Source organism: Phyllopteryx taeniolatus, chromosome 10 (genome assembly GCF_024500385.1).
Source record: "Phyllopteryx taeniolatus isolate TA_2022b chromosome 10, UOR_Ptae_1.2, whole genome shotgun sequence".
NCBI classification, from domain to species: Eukaryota; Metazoa; Chordata; class Actinopteri; order Syngnathiformes; family Syngnathidae; genus Phyllopteryx; species Phyllopteryx taeniolatus.
The window spans coordinates 6194272-6212258 of NC_084511.1; the positions used below are offsets into that span (position 1 = coordinate 6194272).

General features: G+C 42.4%; 2 protein-coding genes across 11 annotated transcripts in view; both read left to right on the plus strand.

Moving 5' to 3' along the window:
- Positions 1–2671: 2671 nt before the first annotated feature.
- On the plus strand, positions 2672–9132 carry ran (RAN, member RAS oncogene family). Its single transcript, XM_061787112.1, has 7 exons — positions 2672–2789; positions 6420–6492; positions 6576–6660; positions 7784–7909; positions 8003–8190; positions 8270–8440; positions 8515–9132. Exons 2-7 carry the CDS (start codon positions 6457–6459, stop codon positions 8557–8559), a joined length of 651 nt encoding a protein of 216 aa, XP_061643096.1. The 5' UTR covers positions 2672–2789; positions 6420–6456; the 3' UTR covers positions 8560–9132.
- A 507-nt stretch (positions 9133–9639) lies between these two features.
- Positions 9640–17987, plus strand: part of stx3b (syntaxin 3b) — a 36597-nt gene continuing 28249 nt past the window's right edge. For 2 of the 10 annotated variants that reach the window (XR_009790411.1, XM_061787103.1), the window contains exon 1: positions 9644–10104. Coding sequence is in view for 8 of the 10 variants with exons in the window: in XM_061787103.1 (XP_061643087.1) it covers positions 10075–10104 (30 nt within the window). In the remaining 2 variants the exon portion in view is untranslated. Of the gene's footprint in view, positions 10105–17987 lie in introns of all 10 variants that reach the window. The other 8 variants (XM_061787106.1, XM_061787108.1, XM_061787110.1 and 5 more) reach the window with 8 other exon arrangements.

Below are 17987 nucleotides of genomic sequence, written 5' to 3' on the forward strand. Positions count from 1 at the left end.
GGCGGGCCGATTTCACTCCCGGAAAGGGTCTTTTGGACTCACTTTAAATGGAGTCCGCCATGGCCACGGTCTTTATACTGCAATCCACCCGCCCGCTGGATTCGTTGGGTATGTTGGTATCCAGCTCGAAGGACCAAGTAAATGTCAGGTTCAAGACACCTAAAACACTTGTAAAAAATCAAGACACACACAGAGGTAGTTCAGTTTTCAGACTTGCAAGGAGAAAACGGCCAAGAGTGTACTTAGTTACAGTCTCCAACCATTTTCTGAGTTCACTCTGCCGGATTCTCTCTTTTTATTACTTTAGGGCAGTTCCCTTGTTACATATGAGTTACAACGTCAAAAAGGTGGGGGAATACATGCTTGTTGATCAGCACATAACACTCTTTGTTGTGGTTGAGACAGTAGAATTATATACTTCTTATTAAGACACAGGAAGACTCCAGCTCAAATTTGTCCTTGCACCTACAAGCACATGACTCATCCTGTGGGAGAAAACTTTGCACGCAGTGATAAAACATTTCTCTAACTAGAAGTAAGCAGAAAAGCACAACACATGATAACTTATTTACATTTTTCCATCAAACTCCATCCTCAAAAAGGCCCAGCAGAGGATGTACTTCCTGCGGCTTCTGAGAAAGCACGGCCTGTCACAGAAGCTGCTGAGGCAGTTCTACACAGCGGTCATCGAATCAGTCCTGTGTTCTTCCATCACAGTCTGGTTTGGTGCTGCTACAAAAAAGGACAAACTCCACTCCAACGGACAATCAAAACTGCTGAAAGGATTGTCGGTACCCTACCCACCCTCTAGGACTTGCACGCAGCCAGAACTAAGACAAGAGCATGCAAAATCCTCTCTGACCCTCCGCATCCCGGTCACCAGCTCTTCCAGCTCCTTCCCTCAGGTAGGCGCTACTGATCAATGCAAACTAGAACTAGCAGACATTCGAACAGCTTCTTCCCTCTTGCGATCAACTTCTTAAACACCTAACCTACAATTCCATTACAACATGGTGGCAATTTTTTGACTTGAGTTCGTTGTCACATTTCTGTGGGGCCAATTATATATTACTTGTGCACACACTCTGGCCACTCATGCCAGAGTAGCATCTGCTCCATTTGCACACTGATTGAGGAGTATCCGCAACATTTGCACAATCAACATTGTCCCAGAATATCGCACTACTCGCCACTTTAAACCGCATACACTCCTTGAAGTCTCGACGCCCTTTGCACAATGGTCATTGCACCGGACTATTGCAATATTAGTCATTCGAACTGCTCTAAGTGCTAGAGGACTCTGCATATTTTGCACAATTGTAAAAAAAAAAAAATTACTGGCATTACCAGACATCTAGCAACCCTTTATTGTTCATTGACTGTTTTTTTTTTGTCAATGTCTTTATGTCTCAAAAGTGTTCTGTCAATTGACTGTCTGTTGTCGTACTAATGCGGCTCCAACTACCGGAGACAAATTCCTTGTGTGTTTTTTTTGGACATACTTGGCAAATGAAGATGATTCTGATTCTGATACATCACGTTTTAACAACACTCAATAACTGAGGACACTAATTATTGAAGGTTTGTTGGTGGAATTCTTTCCCATTCTTGCTTGATGTACAACTTCAGTTGCTCAACAGTCCGGGGTCTCGGTTGTTGTATTTCGCGTTTCATATTGCGCCACACATTTTCAATGCGACACAGGTCCGTACTGCTGGCAGGTCAGTCTAGTGCTTGCATTCTTTTACTGCGAAGCCACGCTGTTGTACCATGTGCAGAATGTGGCTTGTCATTGTATTGCTGAAATAAGCAGGGACGTCCCTGAAAAAGACGCTGCTTGGATTGCAGCATACAGTATGTCGTCTAAAACAAAAACTGACTGGTTTTCTGAAGTGTTCCTGAGCCCACGTGGCAATATCCTTTACACAATGATCCCGGTTTTGAATGCAGTGCTGCCTGAAATATCGAAGGTCATGGGCATTCAATGTTGGTTTTCAGCCTTGCTGCTTACTTGCAGAGATTTCTCCAGATTCTCTGAATCTTCTGATGATATTATGAACAGTAGAGTATGAAATCCCTAAATTCCTTGCAATTGTACGTTGACAAACGTTCTTAAACTGCTGGACTATTTGTTTACACACTTGTTCACAAAGTGGTCACTCTTGCATCAAATTCAAGAAAAAAAAAGAAATCAGTTTAAACATTAAATATAGTGACTTTGTAGTGTATTCAATTGCATGTATGTTGAAAAGAATTTGCAAATCATTGTATTGTCATTGTATTCTTTTTATCTAGAGTAGGTATGTTTTACACAACATCCCAACTTCATTGGAATTGGGGTTCGTACATTCAGTTTCTTCCACATTTTTTGACTGATTCAAATCATTATTCATTAAATAATAACCAGCTTATTAAGGAGATCTTAGGAACTACTGTATTCCCTAAATTTCACACTAAAATGTTCAAATGTTAGAGAAATTGTGTGGAATACCAAAAAAAAATAATAATGCGTGTTTTGGAATCAACTGGAGGTTTCAGAAACGTTGTCATGTTTATCTCCAAACACGACAGAGAGCACACGTAAGGTGACATCAAACGTCTGACACAACTGTGAAGGCGACGCGGTTGTCGAAAGTGGTGACGTCACAAGAACTGGTCGCTGCCTTTGGAGGGAGCTTTTGCCGCTGCGTCGGTCACATGATCGATAAGGGCGGAAACTGACTCATAGGCCACGCCGAATCTCCCGCGCACGCAGCCATTTGCTTCCTCTCTTCGTTCGACGCCACTGGGTAAGTCCGCCTATTCATTCTGGCGTAGGCCTGTCCACTTTCTAAGTGTTCACACAAACCTTTTAAGTGTGTTTTAACAACCCAGCAAGTCCGAATGTGCCTTTTAACACCACTGCTGCGTTGTTGGTCGTCCTTCTGTGCTGCAGTTGGAAGCATTTCGGTGGCCGTTTGTGTAACTGCTAGCCGAGTTAGCCTGTTAGCACGGCGTCAAGCAAGAAAGGCGCCCATGCTGCGTGCTCGCGCGGCTAGCAACAGACGTTTGCCCTATTTCCGCTGCTTTGTCGGCTTAAACCTCGCTAGTACCCAAGTTCTAAGTGTATCGAAGTCCCCTCATCCACGGTATATATTGCCGTGTGGGCTGATTGACGCCTGAATGCTGCTACAGTGTGGGACTTTTCTTCCATTTCGATTGTTCAGCTAAAGTGCACTCGTGCGTTTGGATGGCTTCGAACAAAGCTACGTGCGTGTCAGCTAGATTCCTCTCGTTTTTTTGCCACCCGCCTTCATAGCATGTTATCGTAACCTAATATGTAATATGTGCTAAAGTGCGCATGTCTAAAGTTTAGCTAGGCTCCAATGAAACCTACTAGGACTGGGCAAATGGACGTCACTGGGTAACGACCATGTTTGATGATGTTGAAATGTAGCTGTTAATACTCCGTTAATCAAAAAAGAAGCAAGTCGTATTTGGCTCGATTTTTTGATAGCACAACGTAGCATGTAGCCGAGGATGGCGTACAAACCTGCTAATCACCGCCTTGTTGTCCTAATTTTCAGAATAATTTTATTGGACAAACGCGCAGGAATTTCACTCGGCGCTAATTAATGAAAAATTAATTAAACAAAACTCATCAGACAGGATGAATGCACATTAGCTGCAACGGCATAAATATATCCAGTTCCCTCCAAAAGTATTGGAACGGCAAGGTCAGTTCCTTTTGTTTTTGTTGGATACTGAAGACATTTGGGTTTCTGATCAAAAGATGAATATGTGACAAAAGTTCAGAATTCCAGCTTTTATTTCGTGGTTTTTACATCTAGATGTGTTAAACAACTCGGGATATATATTTTTTGCTTTTTAGTTTAACGCAACAAGATGCCACCCAAAAGCTCTGCTCCGTCTTAAGTGGTGGAGTAGCTACACTTGGCGCCAGCTACAGTATATGCTACTTAGCCACAAGTATTTAACTCAAGTTCCCTTACAGTATTTGTACAGTAGTACGTGTGAGAAAATCAGAGAGATGGAGGGTGTTTCGTATTATTCTGCAACGACAGACGTGGTCCCGTCGAACCATGCAGCCAGACACGAGTTTAAATGTATAAAAGATATAGACAACAAGCACAGACCTAATGTCCTACCCCTCAACCAAAATATAATATTTTGTTCAGCTATTCATGGATACAAGTGGTACTCTTTATTTGAAAACAAAGCCTAACAATAATTGTAAGTTTGCAATTTATGCATCTTGGCATTGATTAGGTTTTGAACTTTAATTACAGGAGGGAAGTATGGGTTATATTAGTTTTTCATAAAAACAAAACTTTAGTGTTCTGTCATTTGTATTCACTGTTTTCTTTAGGAAAAAGTACCCAAAAAACGGGGGGGGGGGGGGGGGGGGGGGAACAAATCATATTTTTTTTTTTGGGTGAAAAAAATTGGTTTTATTTTTAGGCCATATCGCCCATCCCTACTTCCTTGCAATAACTGCTTCAAGCCTGTGACCCATTGATTTCACCAGACTCTTGCAGTCTTCATTTGAAATGCTTTTCCAGACCTTTACTGCATCCTCTTTCACTTATTGTTTCTGGGGTTTTCTTTCTTCAGGAGGTAAAATGCATGCTCTTATTGGGTTAAGGTACAGTGATTGACTTGGCCAGTCTAAGACCTTCCTCTTTCCCCCCTGATAAAGTCCTTTGTGTGTTGGCACTGTGTTTTGGGTCATTGTCTTGTTGAAGTATGATGAAGCTTCTCCCGATTTAGTTTGGATGCATTTTTCTGTAATTGCCAGACCAAATGTTTTTTTTAGACTGCAGAATTCATTCTGCTGCTACCATCATGAGTTACATCATCAATAAAGACTAGTGAGCCCGTTCCAGAAGCAGCCATGCAAGACCAAGCCATGACATTACCTCCACCATCCTTCACAGATGAGCTTGTGTGTTTGGGATCATAAGTAGATCCTTTCTTTCGCCAAACTTTGACCTTTCCATCACTTTAGTAGAGGTTAATCTTGGTCGGATCAGTCAATAAAGCTTTGTTCCAAAACTTTTGTGGCTCATCTCTGTACTTTGAAAAATCCAATTTGGCCTTCTGGTTCTTTTAGCTGATGAGTGGTTTGCATCTTGTCATATGGCCTGTATATTTATTCTCTCTCAGTCTTCTTCGAAGAGTGGATTGTGATACCTTCGCCCCAGCCCTGTGGAGGTTGCAGTGATGTCACTGACTGTCTTTAGGTGTTTCGTCACAGCTCACGTTTGTCAACTGCTGTTGAGACCCTCGGTTGACCTTTTCGATGTCTGTTGCACAGTACACCAGTAGTTTCCTTTTCCCCCCGGGCATTCCAAATTGTTGCATTGGCTATGCCCACTGTTTCTGCAATAGCTTTCATTGATTTTCCCTCTTCTCTCAGCTTCACAATGGTATGCTTCTCTCCCATAGACTGCTCTGGTCTTCGTTTGCAGAACAGCAAATGCAGTTTTCAAAAGTGAAACACCCAAAAAAAAAAGCACTGTTTAAGCAATCACTCTAAAAGGCAACACCTGAGCAACTAGAAACACCAGTCACATGTTCCAATACATTTGCTCACTTGAAAAGTGGGTGGGTTCAAAGAAAAGGTGCTCTGTCCTGAGTTGTTAACACATCTAGATGTAAATACCATGAAATAAAAGCTGGAATTCTGAACTTTTGTTTCATATTCATCTTTTGATCTGAAACTCAAAGGTCTTCTGTATACAACAAACAAAGTAATTGACCATGCCGTTCCACTTCTTTTGGAGGGGACTGTACTTGTTATTGAATTGAGGGGAAGTCCACAAGTAGTCAAGTCCGCAGCAAAGTAAATTGCAACACAAGTAAAAATCCGTTGGGGGGGGGGATATTAGGTGCGTGAAGGGGTGTCCTGATCCAACTTCCGATCCGATACAGATATTGCAGCCTTGAGTTTTGGTTGATACCGATATCGGTCCGATGTGATTATCAGCAATAATCATACATAGTTAACTTATTTTTGAGTACGGAATGTGAGAAAAGGCTTGATCAAGTGATATTACTCAGCAAGCAACAGTAGGTATGACAAAAACTAACCCATTAATTAATCAATTGGTTACATAAAGTAACTTTAAACGTAGGAATATACTATAATTGAATAAAATATCACAAAATCCTGAAAAATAACTTCATTAAAATATATTTAAATTGCTACGTAACAATGCTTAACAAGCATTTTTTTATTTAAAAAAAAAAAAAAAAAAAGACAAATAAATCCAAATGATACTTTTATAGTGCAAAATAATAGTTCATGTTCAGTTATTTTTTACTGTCAGTATACGGTGGGAACAGCATTTGGTTTCCACCACGTGCACAGTGGCAGCAATTTTCACAACTCTTCCTTGCCCTGGTTTCATACACAGGTCATTGACAGCTGCCATTGTCCAGTAGTTTGCAAACATGTCTCTTGATGGTACTGCAGTGGCTGTTTTTAAGGTAGGTCATTTCTGCTAAATACCATGTTTTTTTTCTCCAAACGATGTGAAGGTGAATAATTCCAGTTTTAACTGCTTTCACAGCTTGTGCTAGTGGGTGATGGAGGCACCGGTAAAACAACGTTTGTGAAGAGACATCTCACAGGAGAGTTTGAAAAGAAATATGTTGGTGAGTGAGAGCTACTGAGAAGAAACCAACAAGCTGCATTGAGGGGATTGTAATCCGTGTAAATCTTTGTATCATTTTTGTTTTTTCACTTGGCAATCAAAAAAAGAGTGAATTGTTTATTTTTTTTTTTAAACTAGCACATGTGACAAACGTTATTTTAATTGGTACTGGTGACGTTAGTATTGATTCGTTCGCTTGTTAACTGCCACAATCGGTCACCCGAGACAAATACACAGTTCCATATTATTACGCAATAGTTGAAAGATAAATAAAAATCATGGTGTTCGTGAAGTGATAATGCATTTTTTCCTCTAAACCAGTGCTTATCCAAGTGTTTAAAGTAGGCTTTACACGATCATGATTTTTGGGACTGATCAGCGAGTTGAAAAAAAAAAAAGAAAAAAAATCAATCCGATCACCAGATGGAACAATGTCTATTTAAATGGCTTTTTCATTTACTGTATATACTTGTGTACTGTAGACTGAGTATCTTCTCGAGTCCAGTGATTTCCCAGCCGGTGTGCCGTGACACATTAGTCAAACCAACGTTACAGCATGACAGAAATAAAGGGACCGAACTTACTGTAGTTGCATTACTTTATTGTAATTAAGGTACTGTCAGATAGTTACAGTACTACGTCAAAAGACACGTTACAAGGCTAAAAATAAACCAAACTTGAAATGTATGGCTGCTGAATTGGTGGTCTGGACTGTTTGTGAAGGCTAACATAACTTTACTGCTGCTCACTACCAAACGTCTTGGTCACGCAAACTCGGTCAATTAAAAATTAAAACAAAAATTATTAAATCCTGCAGCTCAAAAATTTAATTATGAAAAATCATTTTTTGTTATAGTAAAAACAATTTAACCTATTTGCTCACTTATTGAATTTTTGCTTGCCAATTCAGAATCATCTGTGTTTGGAAAGTATGTCAAAAACACAGAATTTGTCTCCGGTAGTTGGAGCCGTTCTAGTCTGACAATAGCGCAGCCATTTGACAAAAAATACTTTTGAGATGTAAAAAAAAAAAAAAAAAACAATTGAATACGCTTTCAGTCCTAAACTTACATTTCGTGGTAATGATGACAATACATATATTGTGTAACCTCTCGTATTTGTAGCTACTCTGGGAGTGGAGGTGCACCCGCTGGTTTTTCACACCAATAGAGGAGCCATCAGGTTTAATGTGTGGGACACAGCTGGTCAGGAGAAGTTTGGAGGGCTGAGAGATGGCTACTACATTCAAGGTGCCCTTCATAATACTCTACATGGCATTAAAAGGAATCAAAACCGACCTGTAGACTTCTTTTCAAGCCAAAGTAAACTGTTCTCTCTCACAGCCCAGTGTGCCATCATTATGTTTGACGTCACCTCGCGAGTCACCTACAAGAATGTGCCCAACTGGCATCGCGACCTGGTGCGCGTGTGCGAAAACATTCCCATCGTGCTCTGTGGTAACAAGGTCGACATCAAAGATAGGAAAGTCAAAGCCAAAAGCATTGTCTTTCACCGCAAGAAGAACCTTCAGGTAATCCTCTCAACTGACTTTGCATCATGCGTAAATCATGCAAATCCCGAATGTGACCTTTTGACTGGTCTCTTTGCAGTATTATGACATTTCTGCCAAGAGCAACTACAACTTTGAGAAGCCTTTCCTGTGGCTAGCAAAGAAATTAACTGGGGATCCTAACATGGAGTTTGTGGAAATGCCTGCTCTCGCTCCCCCAGAAGTTGCGATGGACCCAGCCATGGCTGCCAAGTATGAGGAGGAGCTTCAAGTAAGTTAAATATGTGACAAAATCGACTTCAGACCTCAAAAGTATTGATTTAATCTCATTTTTTGTTTCTCCAGGCTGCGTCAAATACAGCACTCCCAGAGGAAGAAGATGACCTCTAACATGTTCCGAGTCTCCTTTCCTCTCCTTCTGTGGAAGTCAAGTTGTTGGAATCCCCCCCCCCCCCCCAAATAACTGTTAAACCCTTGAGATTTTTGTTTTATTTTTGAATTATTTTCGTCTTAAAACTCAGTTTCGAAAAAGCAAATCTCGGTGGGAAAAGTTGCTGTTGAATTTCACTGTATAGACACCATCCACCTTAGTGTTGTTAGCATGACATGCTTCTTTGTTGAGCACCATCCACTGCACTTAGCCAGCTTGTAATGCTGTTGTACGGTGTGTTGGAAACGATAAAGGAGGAAAGCTTGAATAAAAACATTCTGAATTAATGTTCACTTTTCTTTCTGGGGGCGGCATTGTGGTGTCATTATCAGAAGAATAGCTTTTCAGTGCTAGATGAAGCCCAGGATTGCCACAAGGCGTTTTATATTGGAGCAATTTAAGTACGTTTTGGTAAATAAGGGGGGGGGACAAAGTATGGATGTTACACTCAATGTTAATGTCAGCCTGGCTCACAAACGTTCTTTAGCCTGTTTTCCCCAACCCCCATGTACAATAAAATAAAAATAAAAACAGTACAGTTCAACGCGTCTTCATTCATTTGACCAGCAGGGGTCAGTCATGTTCAGAGTGCAACTGTATGTAGTTGTTGTTTTGTTATATAATAGTCTTATACACACTGGGACCAAGATGCCCACTGCTGATTTGGATTTACAAATGCTGTTTGCATGCCCATTCAAAATACATTTTGCTGGGCTACCGCATTATTCATGCTGGACAGTTTTTGTGGAGTAGAGAACCATATATTTTCATCACACAACTTGGTACATAATTTACTGTGGATTGTCAACGTGATCAAGAAATTTTATCATTGTGTAACAATTTGAGGCCAGTATTGATAATCTGGAGCCAGGTAAAAAATTTGTTTAGTTCGTTCTCTGGATACCCAAAGATGAATTTAACCTTAATATCATTGGATGGAACAATAAAAACAGTTAGCCTGAATTTGTGCAAGGTGTCCCAGGGGCACTTCTGAGTGTCGTTGATCCCACAACACTCGAATGCACCGGCAGTGCAGGTGGCGGTGGGTGTGGCTTCATCCCTGTGCTCTGGGATTCGTGTGCGCATGCGCGAGTGGCAAAAGTGCGTTTTAGAATGATTACCGGCGGAGGCCATCGGAGAGACAGATTATACGGTTCTACACAACTGTTGTTTTAATCCCCAGAGGAGATTTACACAGGAGAAAACATTGGCTTCGAACCCAGCAGCCATATTGTATGGAAAAACGACAAGTGGACTCTGGTTTTCAGAAAAAAAAACGTACTTTTATCCAGCAACGCTGACAGGACTTTTAAAGAGTTTAAATTCGCCTTCAAGGCCACTGGCAGTGGGTTTCATGTCGGTCAGCTAGCTTCGCCAGCTGGCTGAGAACAAGACGAGAGAGACCGAGGACAAATTTCTCCAATTGTTTTTGCTCAATTCTTTGGATCGGAGGAGTTCCTTGTACACGTTGAAAGATGAAGGACCGATTGGAACAACTGCGAGCGGTGAGTCCAACAGTGTGCAGCGTATTTCTTTGACGCGGTCCCTTTATTACTTCACTGCATAAAACCTCGGACCGAGGTGATTGAAAATATAATCCGCGGGAATTGCAAACAAGTTTTAAATATTGAACACCATTGCAAGTTTATTCATGTAACATTTACATCGTTTGAAAATGAACGTGTGACTTGTGTCGTGCGGACAATATTCAATTCAAATTCTTGCATCAATTTGTATGTTACGTGATCTATATATGGTCATGATATCTGATTAACTTGTAATTAGTGAGCAATCAAATGAAACAGATTCCACATGCAGTTGATTTACAATTGACGCTTTACTGCCATTTAGAGTCTTAATTAAAGAGGTCGCATATATTCTGATATGGGTAAGGCTTCTTCCACGTCGTGACTGTTAATTTCAAGATAAGAAAAACAGCACTTGCTAGGAGAAAATACCAAATATATTGTTCCTCACCAACGGTGGACTGAATGCAGAGCCTCACTGACTTTCTTCAGCATTCACCTTACTTCAAATATTAGTGACTAAATCATATGAGCCATTATAATAAGGGGGCGAGGCCTTAATGTTATTGCATCATGTACCAATTCGGGATGTGTTGCCATAGCTACGTAAAAGTCCTGGCCAAATATTTGTTGTGTTTGAAGTAGTTCAACTGTGGTATCACCCCGGGCTTCTGTGTCTCCCACAGCTGGCCTGTTTTTCAGGGAAACGAAGAACAAATAGCAGCCAAACTTGTGGTGGCAAGTTCATAGATTTGAACTTATTGGAGCCCATGAAGCCACGTTAATTACTGGATCTCTTTTTTCCATCTTCTGAACTCAACTTAGAGTTTTATTTCCTGTGCAATGATCCCTATCAAATCTGGAACTACTCTCTGGCTGTATATCGCTCATGTGATCTACTCTGTAAGGTCACCTGACGTTTGCCAGTTGTCTTTTGCCCCTTTTCCACGAGTCGCTTTTAAAGCTTTTCCATTGTTAAAAACCATGTACAACAAGACACGACTTGTAACACCTGGTCCATGCGATAACATTGTGATGTAAAACACTGCTGGTTACGCAAAGGTCAAGTGTATTTGACATTTCAAATGTTCCCATACTGCAGGGGTGTCCAAACTTTTTTCCTCCAAGGGCCATATACAAAAAAATTTAAAGATACACTTCAGGTTTAATTTATTAAACACACTAAAACCAGTCCATCAAGCAATTATATTTATTAAATAATAGTTTTTGTCAAAAAACATCACAGCTTTCTGTTAAAAGTTAGTATTTTTGAGGTGGCCCGCTGCCTTCAGGATAGCCCAATGGTTATCAATTGTTGTCACCCTAGGACCTGCATTTTGTTGTGGTTGCGACCCGCTTTTATGCAAGAAAAACAATAAAACATTGTTTTTAGTTTGAAAATGGCCTCTGATAGCAAATTTTTAAATGCCATTTCAGTTGAGTTTGACACACTGCCAAAAGCAAATTTCTAGGCATGACTCCCAGTAGCTAGAGGCTGAGCTGCACTGTATTTGTTTATGGAGTAAAGTAGTGACTAGAGCACACGTGAGTAACATTTCAAGTTCCTTATCTGATATTTTCTGTATGGGAACTTGATACGCCTCTGTACTGTACCCAAAAAAATCAGAATATGACCAATGTCATTTATTACTGACTGTCTGCGATTCACTCAAAATGGGTCATGGACCCATTTCCGACCCACCAGTTGAGAATCACTGCTGTAGTCTATTCACTAGAATAAAGCTGCCCTAGCACTGAGCAGCAGCGGAATCACATCTCCACATGTTGAAATAAAACAAGAACAAACTGTTGGAAGCTGATTTTTTTTTTTCAATATATTTTTTTAAAGCAGTTACTTGAGTGTCAATAATGTGATATGTTCGCAAATCGGACCTTGACCTTACTATTGTGGTTTTAAATAGTTTATTTGCATCTTTACATAGCTAGAAAAGCTCTATATAAAACCAATGCACTAGTAGTAGTTATCAGGGGGCCTCGCACAGATGGGCAATGTGATTTGTCACAATCTCCACTCTGTTGACAGCCGTACTGTACAAGCTGGCCCCTTTAACACCCCCGCACCCCCTCCCCTATTTTATTTTATTCATCCATCCATCCATTTTCTACCGCTTATCCGGATCGGGTCGCGGGGGCAGTAGCTTTAGCAGGGATGCCCAGACTTCCCTCTCCCCAGCCACTTCATCCAACTCTTCCGAGGGGATCCCGAGGCGTTCCCAGGCCAGCCGAAGGACGTAGTCTCTCCAGCGTGTCCTGGGTCGTTCCCGGGGTCTCCTCCTGGTGGGACATGCCCGGAACACCTCACCAGGGAGGCGTCCAGGAGGCATCCGAATCAGATGCCCCAGCCACCTCATCTGGCTCCTCTCGATGTGGAGTCCGCATCATTGCAGACGCTGCACCGATCCGCCTGTCGATCTCTCGTTCCATTCTTCCCCCACTCGTGAACAAGACCCCAAGATACTTGAACTCCTCCACTTGGGGCAGGATCTCATCCCCCGACCTGGAGAGGGCACGCCACCCTTTTCCGACTGAGGACCATGGTCTCAGATTTGGAGGTGCTGATTATCATCGCAGCCGCTTCACACTCGGCTGCGAACTGCTCCAGTGAGAGTTGGTCACGGCTTGATGAAGCCAACATAACCACATCATCTGCAAAAAGCAGAGATGCAATACTGAGGCCACCAAACCGGATCCCCTCTACGCCTCGGCTACGCCTTGAAATTCTGTCAATAAAAGTTCTGAACAGAATCGGTGACAAAGGGCAGCCTTGGCGGAGTCCAACCCTCACCGGGAACGAGTCCGACTTACTGCCGGATATGCGGACGAAACTCTGACTCCGGTCGTACAGGGACCGAACAGCCCGTATCAGGGGGTTCGGTACCCCATACTCCCGAAGCACCCTCCACAGGACTCCCAGAGGGACACGGACACGCCTTCTCCAAGTCCACAAAACACATGTAGACTGGTTGGGCGAACTCCCATGCACCCTCGAGGACACTGCCGAGAGTGTAGAGCTGGTCCACTGTTCCACGGCCAGGACGAAAACCACACTGCTACTCCTGAATCTGAGATTCGACTTCCCAACGGACCCTCCTCTCCAGCACCCCTGAATAGACCTTACCAGGGAGGCTGAAGAGTGTGATTCCCCCTGTTGTTGGAACACACCCTCCAGTCCCCCTTCTTAAACAGGGGACCACCACCCCAGTCTGCCAATCCAGAGGCACTGTCCCCGATGTCCACGCGATGTTGCAGAGGCATGACAACCAGGACAGCCCCACAACATCCAAAGCCTTTAGGAACTCTGGGCGAATCTCATCCAGCCCCGGGGCCTTGCCACCGAGGAGCTTTTTAACTATCTCTGTGACCTCAAACCCAGAGATAGAAGAGCCCGCGTCAGAGAACCCACACTCTGCTTCCTCATGGGAAGGCGTGGAAGGTCTTCGAAGTATTCTCCCCACCGACTCACAACATCCCGAGTCGAGGTCAGCAGCACCCAATCTCCACTATACACAGTGTTGGTGGTGCACTGCTTTCCTCTCCTGAGACGCCGGATGGTGGACCAGAATTTCCTCAAAGCCGTCCGGTAGTCTTTCTCTATGGCATCACCAAACTCCTCCCATTCCCGAATTTTTGCTTCAGCGACCACCAAAGCTGCATTCCGCTTGGCCAGCCGGTACCCGTCAGCTGCCTCAGGAGTCCCACCGACCAAAAAAGCCCGAGAGGACTCCTTCTTCAGCTTGATGGCATCCCTCACCGTTGGTGTCCACCAACGGGTTCGCGGATTGCGGCCACGACAGGCACCGACCACCTTACGGCCACAGCTCCGGTCGGCTGCCTCAGCAATGGAGGCGCGGAACATGGTCCACTCGGACTCTATGTCACCCCCCACCCCCCGGAACATGATCAAAGTTCTCTCGGAGGTGGGAGTTGAAACTCCTTCTGACAGGGTTTTCTGCCAGACGTTCCTAGCAGACCCTCACAATACGTTTGGGCCTGCCACGTTGGACCGGCATCTTCCCCCACCATCGGAGCCAACTCACCACCAGGTGGTGATCAGTTGACACCTCCGCCCCTCTCTGTACCCGAGTGTCCAAGACATGCGGCCGCAAGTTGGAACTTCTCGACCTCACACACCAGCTCGGGCTCCTTCCCTGCCAGAGAGGTGACATTCCGCGTCCCTAGAGCCAGTTTCTGTTGCCAGGGATCGGATCGCCGAGGTCCCCGCCTTTGGCCACCGCCCAGCTCACACTGCACCCGACCCCAATGGCCCCTCCCAAAGGTGGTAAGCCCATGGGAAGGGGGACCCACGTTACCCATGCTACTTCTTAGCCCGCTGGGCTGACGTAGCAGTCAGCACTTTGGTGTTTACTGACCTAATACCGCTCAATCCATGCAGTGACAATACAAAGTCGCCGTCGTAACAAGGTTAAGTGATGTTCTACTGAGCTGTTTTTACATACAGTCCCCTCCAAAAGTATTGGAACGGCAAGGTCAATTCCTTTGGTTTTGTTGTGTACTGAAGACATTTGGGTTTCAGATCAAAAGATGAAGAAGATGAAAACCCCAAATTTTGGGGATAAACGGGGATAAAAAGTTTTTGGGTGTGGTCTCCCCACCACTCCCCTCAATAAAAAGAAACAGAAAATCCAAACAAAAAAAATGTAATTGGCAAAAAAAAATTTAAACAGTTGTTGTGTTGTGAGCCAAAATCATATATATCATATCTATATCGATCAGTTATTAATTAATTGTTCGCTGTTTGTGAATTATTTTATAATACCGTTTTATAGAAATAACACATAAAATGATTTAATCTTTTGGCCGGTAAAAAAATATGCTTGGCCGGTGGATTTATTTATTTTTTTCATCTCCCGGCCAACTTGGCCGGTGAGTCAGAAAGTTAATTTCGGACAAAGAATAAAAGGTATAATACCAAGTTGAACAAAGTGGTGTGTGGAAACTCAAGCAAGCTCTTTTTGTTTTCTTTTAATTTCCTGAATAGTTGTCATTTTGGAGATGTAGGGATTCTGCCCGACAGCTATGATATGAAATATGACTAAATCCTGCCACTTTATGTTCCTTTGTCCACACCGGCTATGTAGTGTCTCCAGTCGTCGTCTCCACCCCCCTTTGGAGGTGGAGAGATTGCACCTGACTGCAACAATATACAAAATATGACGAAATACTGCCACTTTATAGTATAGTAGATTCCTTTTTCCACAGTAGCCGGATTTGAACCCGGGTCCTCAGAACTGTGAAGCAGACGTGCTAACCAGTCAGCCGCCGGAGTTAAATCAATAATTCAATATTCTACTGTGACGGAAGGTTTTTCTTTTTGCAATTCAATAGTCAAATTAAGATTTGTTCTTCATATCAGTTTATGATAACATTTAGGCCTTGCCAACAGGAAAGTGTTATCTGTTGTCTATAGCCAATATTGGGTTGGTCATACTATAGAATAATTTATTTCACGTGTTTAGTGAATAATGCTAAAGATGACAAACCTGCTCCTGAAAAATCACATGCTAAATCGCAATATTTGTTTAAAAAGAAATAACAACAAAATACCTCGCAATTAAGAGTATTTTCCCAAATCATTCAGCCCTACTCCTGATTGATGACTAGGCAGTTTTAATTGGGCCCACACAATTAAAACTTCTCAGCTTAGTTCCCAGTGGTGAGGCCTGGCTAAGTGTTCCTCAAGGGTTAGCCACATAAACGCACATGATGTTGTGGCTAACTACACGTGTGGCTGGGAGATTTTTAGACAGTTTAGCCACATTGGCTAAGAGGTTTCATGACCCAATGCCAAACCTGGAATGGGTTGGAAATGACTGGCGGTTTGATTTTCTTGAGCAAAAAATACATAAAATGTACTTGTTGGTGAAAAATTGACCATTTAAGACCCCACACCTCCTTTAAGGCATATACAATGCGCTAATTAAGAATGTTAAAATTTGAGATGTCATTTTGCCTTCACAATTGTAATTAAAGTTAGGACACTTTGGATTAGGATTTTCTCACATTATTGATAAATACGGTAGACAATATTAAGATGTTACTTTAAAAATTGCCAGTACATAGAATAAAAATTGAAACGTGGAATTGCCCGGCCTCTGTTTGCTGCTGTTGAGTCATTTGCTTTCCACAATTTATGGAGACAAAGTCTGACAGTTTAACACCTTTAAATAGATGTGGAGTAGATAAGGGAAATGATTGGATTACAATGGACGTCTGTGCTCATAACAATAGTAGTAATGTTTCATTGTGTGTTTGATGACCAATAGAATTTTTTTCCCCCTTCTTCTTCCATCTGCACTGTACTAGTAGGTGTAAATTTAAAAGTGCCAGTATTGGAAAACATAGGGTTAATGTTTGGACACCAATATAATTGTAATGTGTCCGTATCTTTTCCAGGTTCAAAAAGGTATGCATGTTCCCAAGCTGTAAATGTCTAGAGTGAAAACATTACCTTTGAGACAATACCACCCATGTAACAAGTCACTGTAACACTAGTTTAAAGGTACAATGGTCCAGTACTATGACATCTAGGTCAGGTTATAGCGTTTTTGTAAAATTTGGTTCATACTATACTGTACTGATGGGGTCTTCCCAAGTTGAGTTTGCATTTTCTCCCTGTGCGTGCATAGGTTTTCTAAAGGTCATCCGGTTTCCTCCCAAATTGCAAAAACACTCAATTCCCCATCGGTGCCATTGTGACTGTGAATGGTTGTTTGTCTTTATGTACCCTGCAATTGACGGGTGACCAGTCCAAGGTGTACCCTGACTGTCATCCAAAGTCAACTGGGATAGGCTTCAGCTCACATGGATGAACAATACTGATGGGTGGATGGAGTTTTTATTTGACCATTTATGCATGATCAATACCAACTACCGGAGACATTCCTTGTGTGTCTTGTAACATATTTGGCCAATAAAGCTGATTTGATTCCGATCAAAGTTGAGTCCATGTATGAGCAAGACTTCTCAATGTTACTGTCCAACTCTGACTTGCATTTGTTTTGGACGTCATCCGCTTCCTGACTTCATTTCGCTGAGTGAAGGGTAGTGGAAGGAAGTGAGCGATTTCTCTTATCAAGCTTGTTCACGCTTCAGAATGTTCTCTTTAGGTTTTCATATTCTGGGAATGACTCGCTGAGGCATCAGAAAAATTCACGATTGCTGAATGTAACCACAGAGGCCAAAGTCAAATATCGAAAGCTGCATTTACAATCCAAGTTGGAGTTCAGTAGTTGAATGTTAAAGGTGTAAAAATACAAACATTGATAAGGATGGAGTTCTTTTTACCAAGCAGTTACAAAAAGCAAAGGGCGACAGATAAACTTCAAAAGTCATTAAAGGTCCCATATTTTAGCAAACCAACTTTTTCTTGTATTTGGGATGTAATATTGGCTCTATGGTGCCTCAATAAATATATGAATTAAAATCGTCCTCGCATTCCTGAGCTCCAGAAGGTTTTCTGCTGAGAGGCCTGAAATCAGTTAATTCGAATTTCTTGACCATATCTATGTCACTAGCTACTTCTCCGCCTACCCCTCCGCCCCGAGCCAGCGCTGTCAACATAACAAATGTGTGCTCTCACAACTAGGTCTTCTACACGGAGGCAACCAATCAGAGGAATGGGGGCAGTCTTAGCCAAATATGGACAAAGCGGATACACAACTGCGTCAAACAGAAGTATCTGTCAGAGGGGTCTTTTTTGGACAAAAATATGACATGAAATTGACACTTTTATACTAAGTCCATGTTTGAGAGTCACTCTATGGAAGTCTAAATAGCCAAAATATTGAACCTTTAAGTAGTCCTTATTAAATGAAACACAG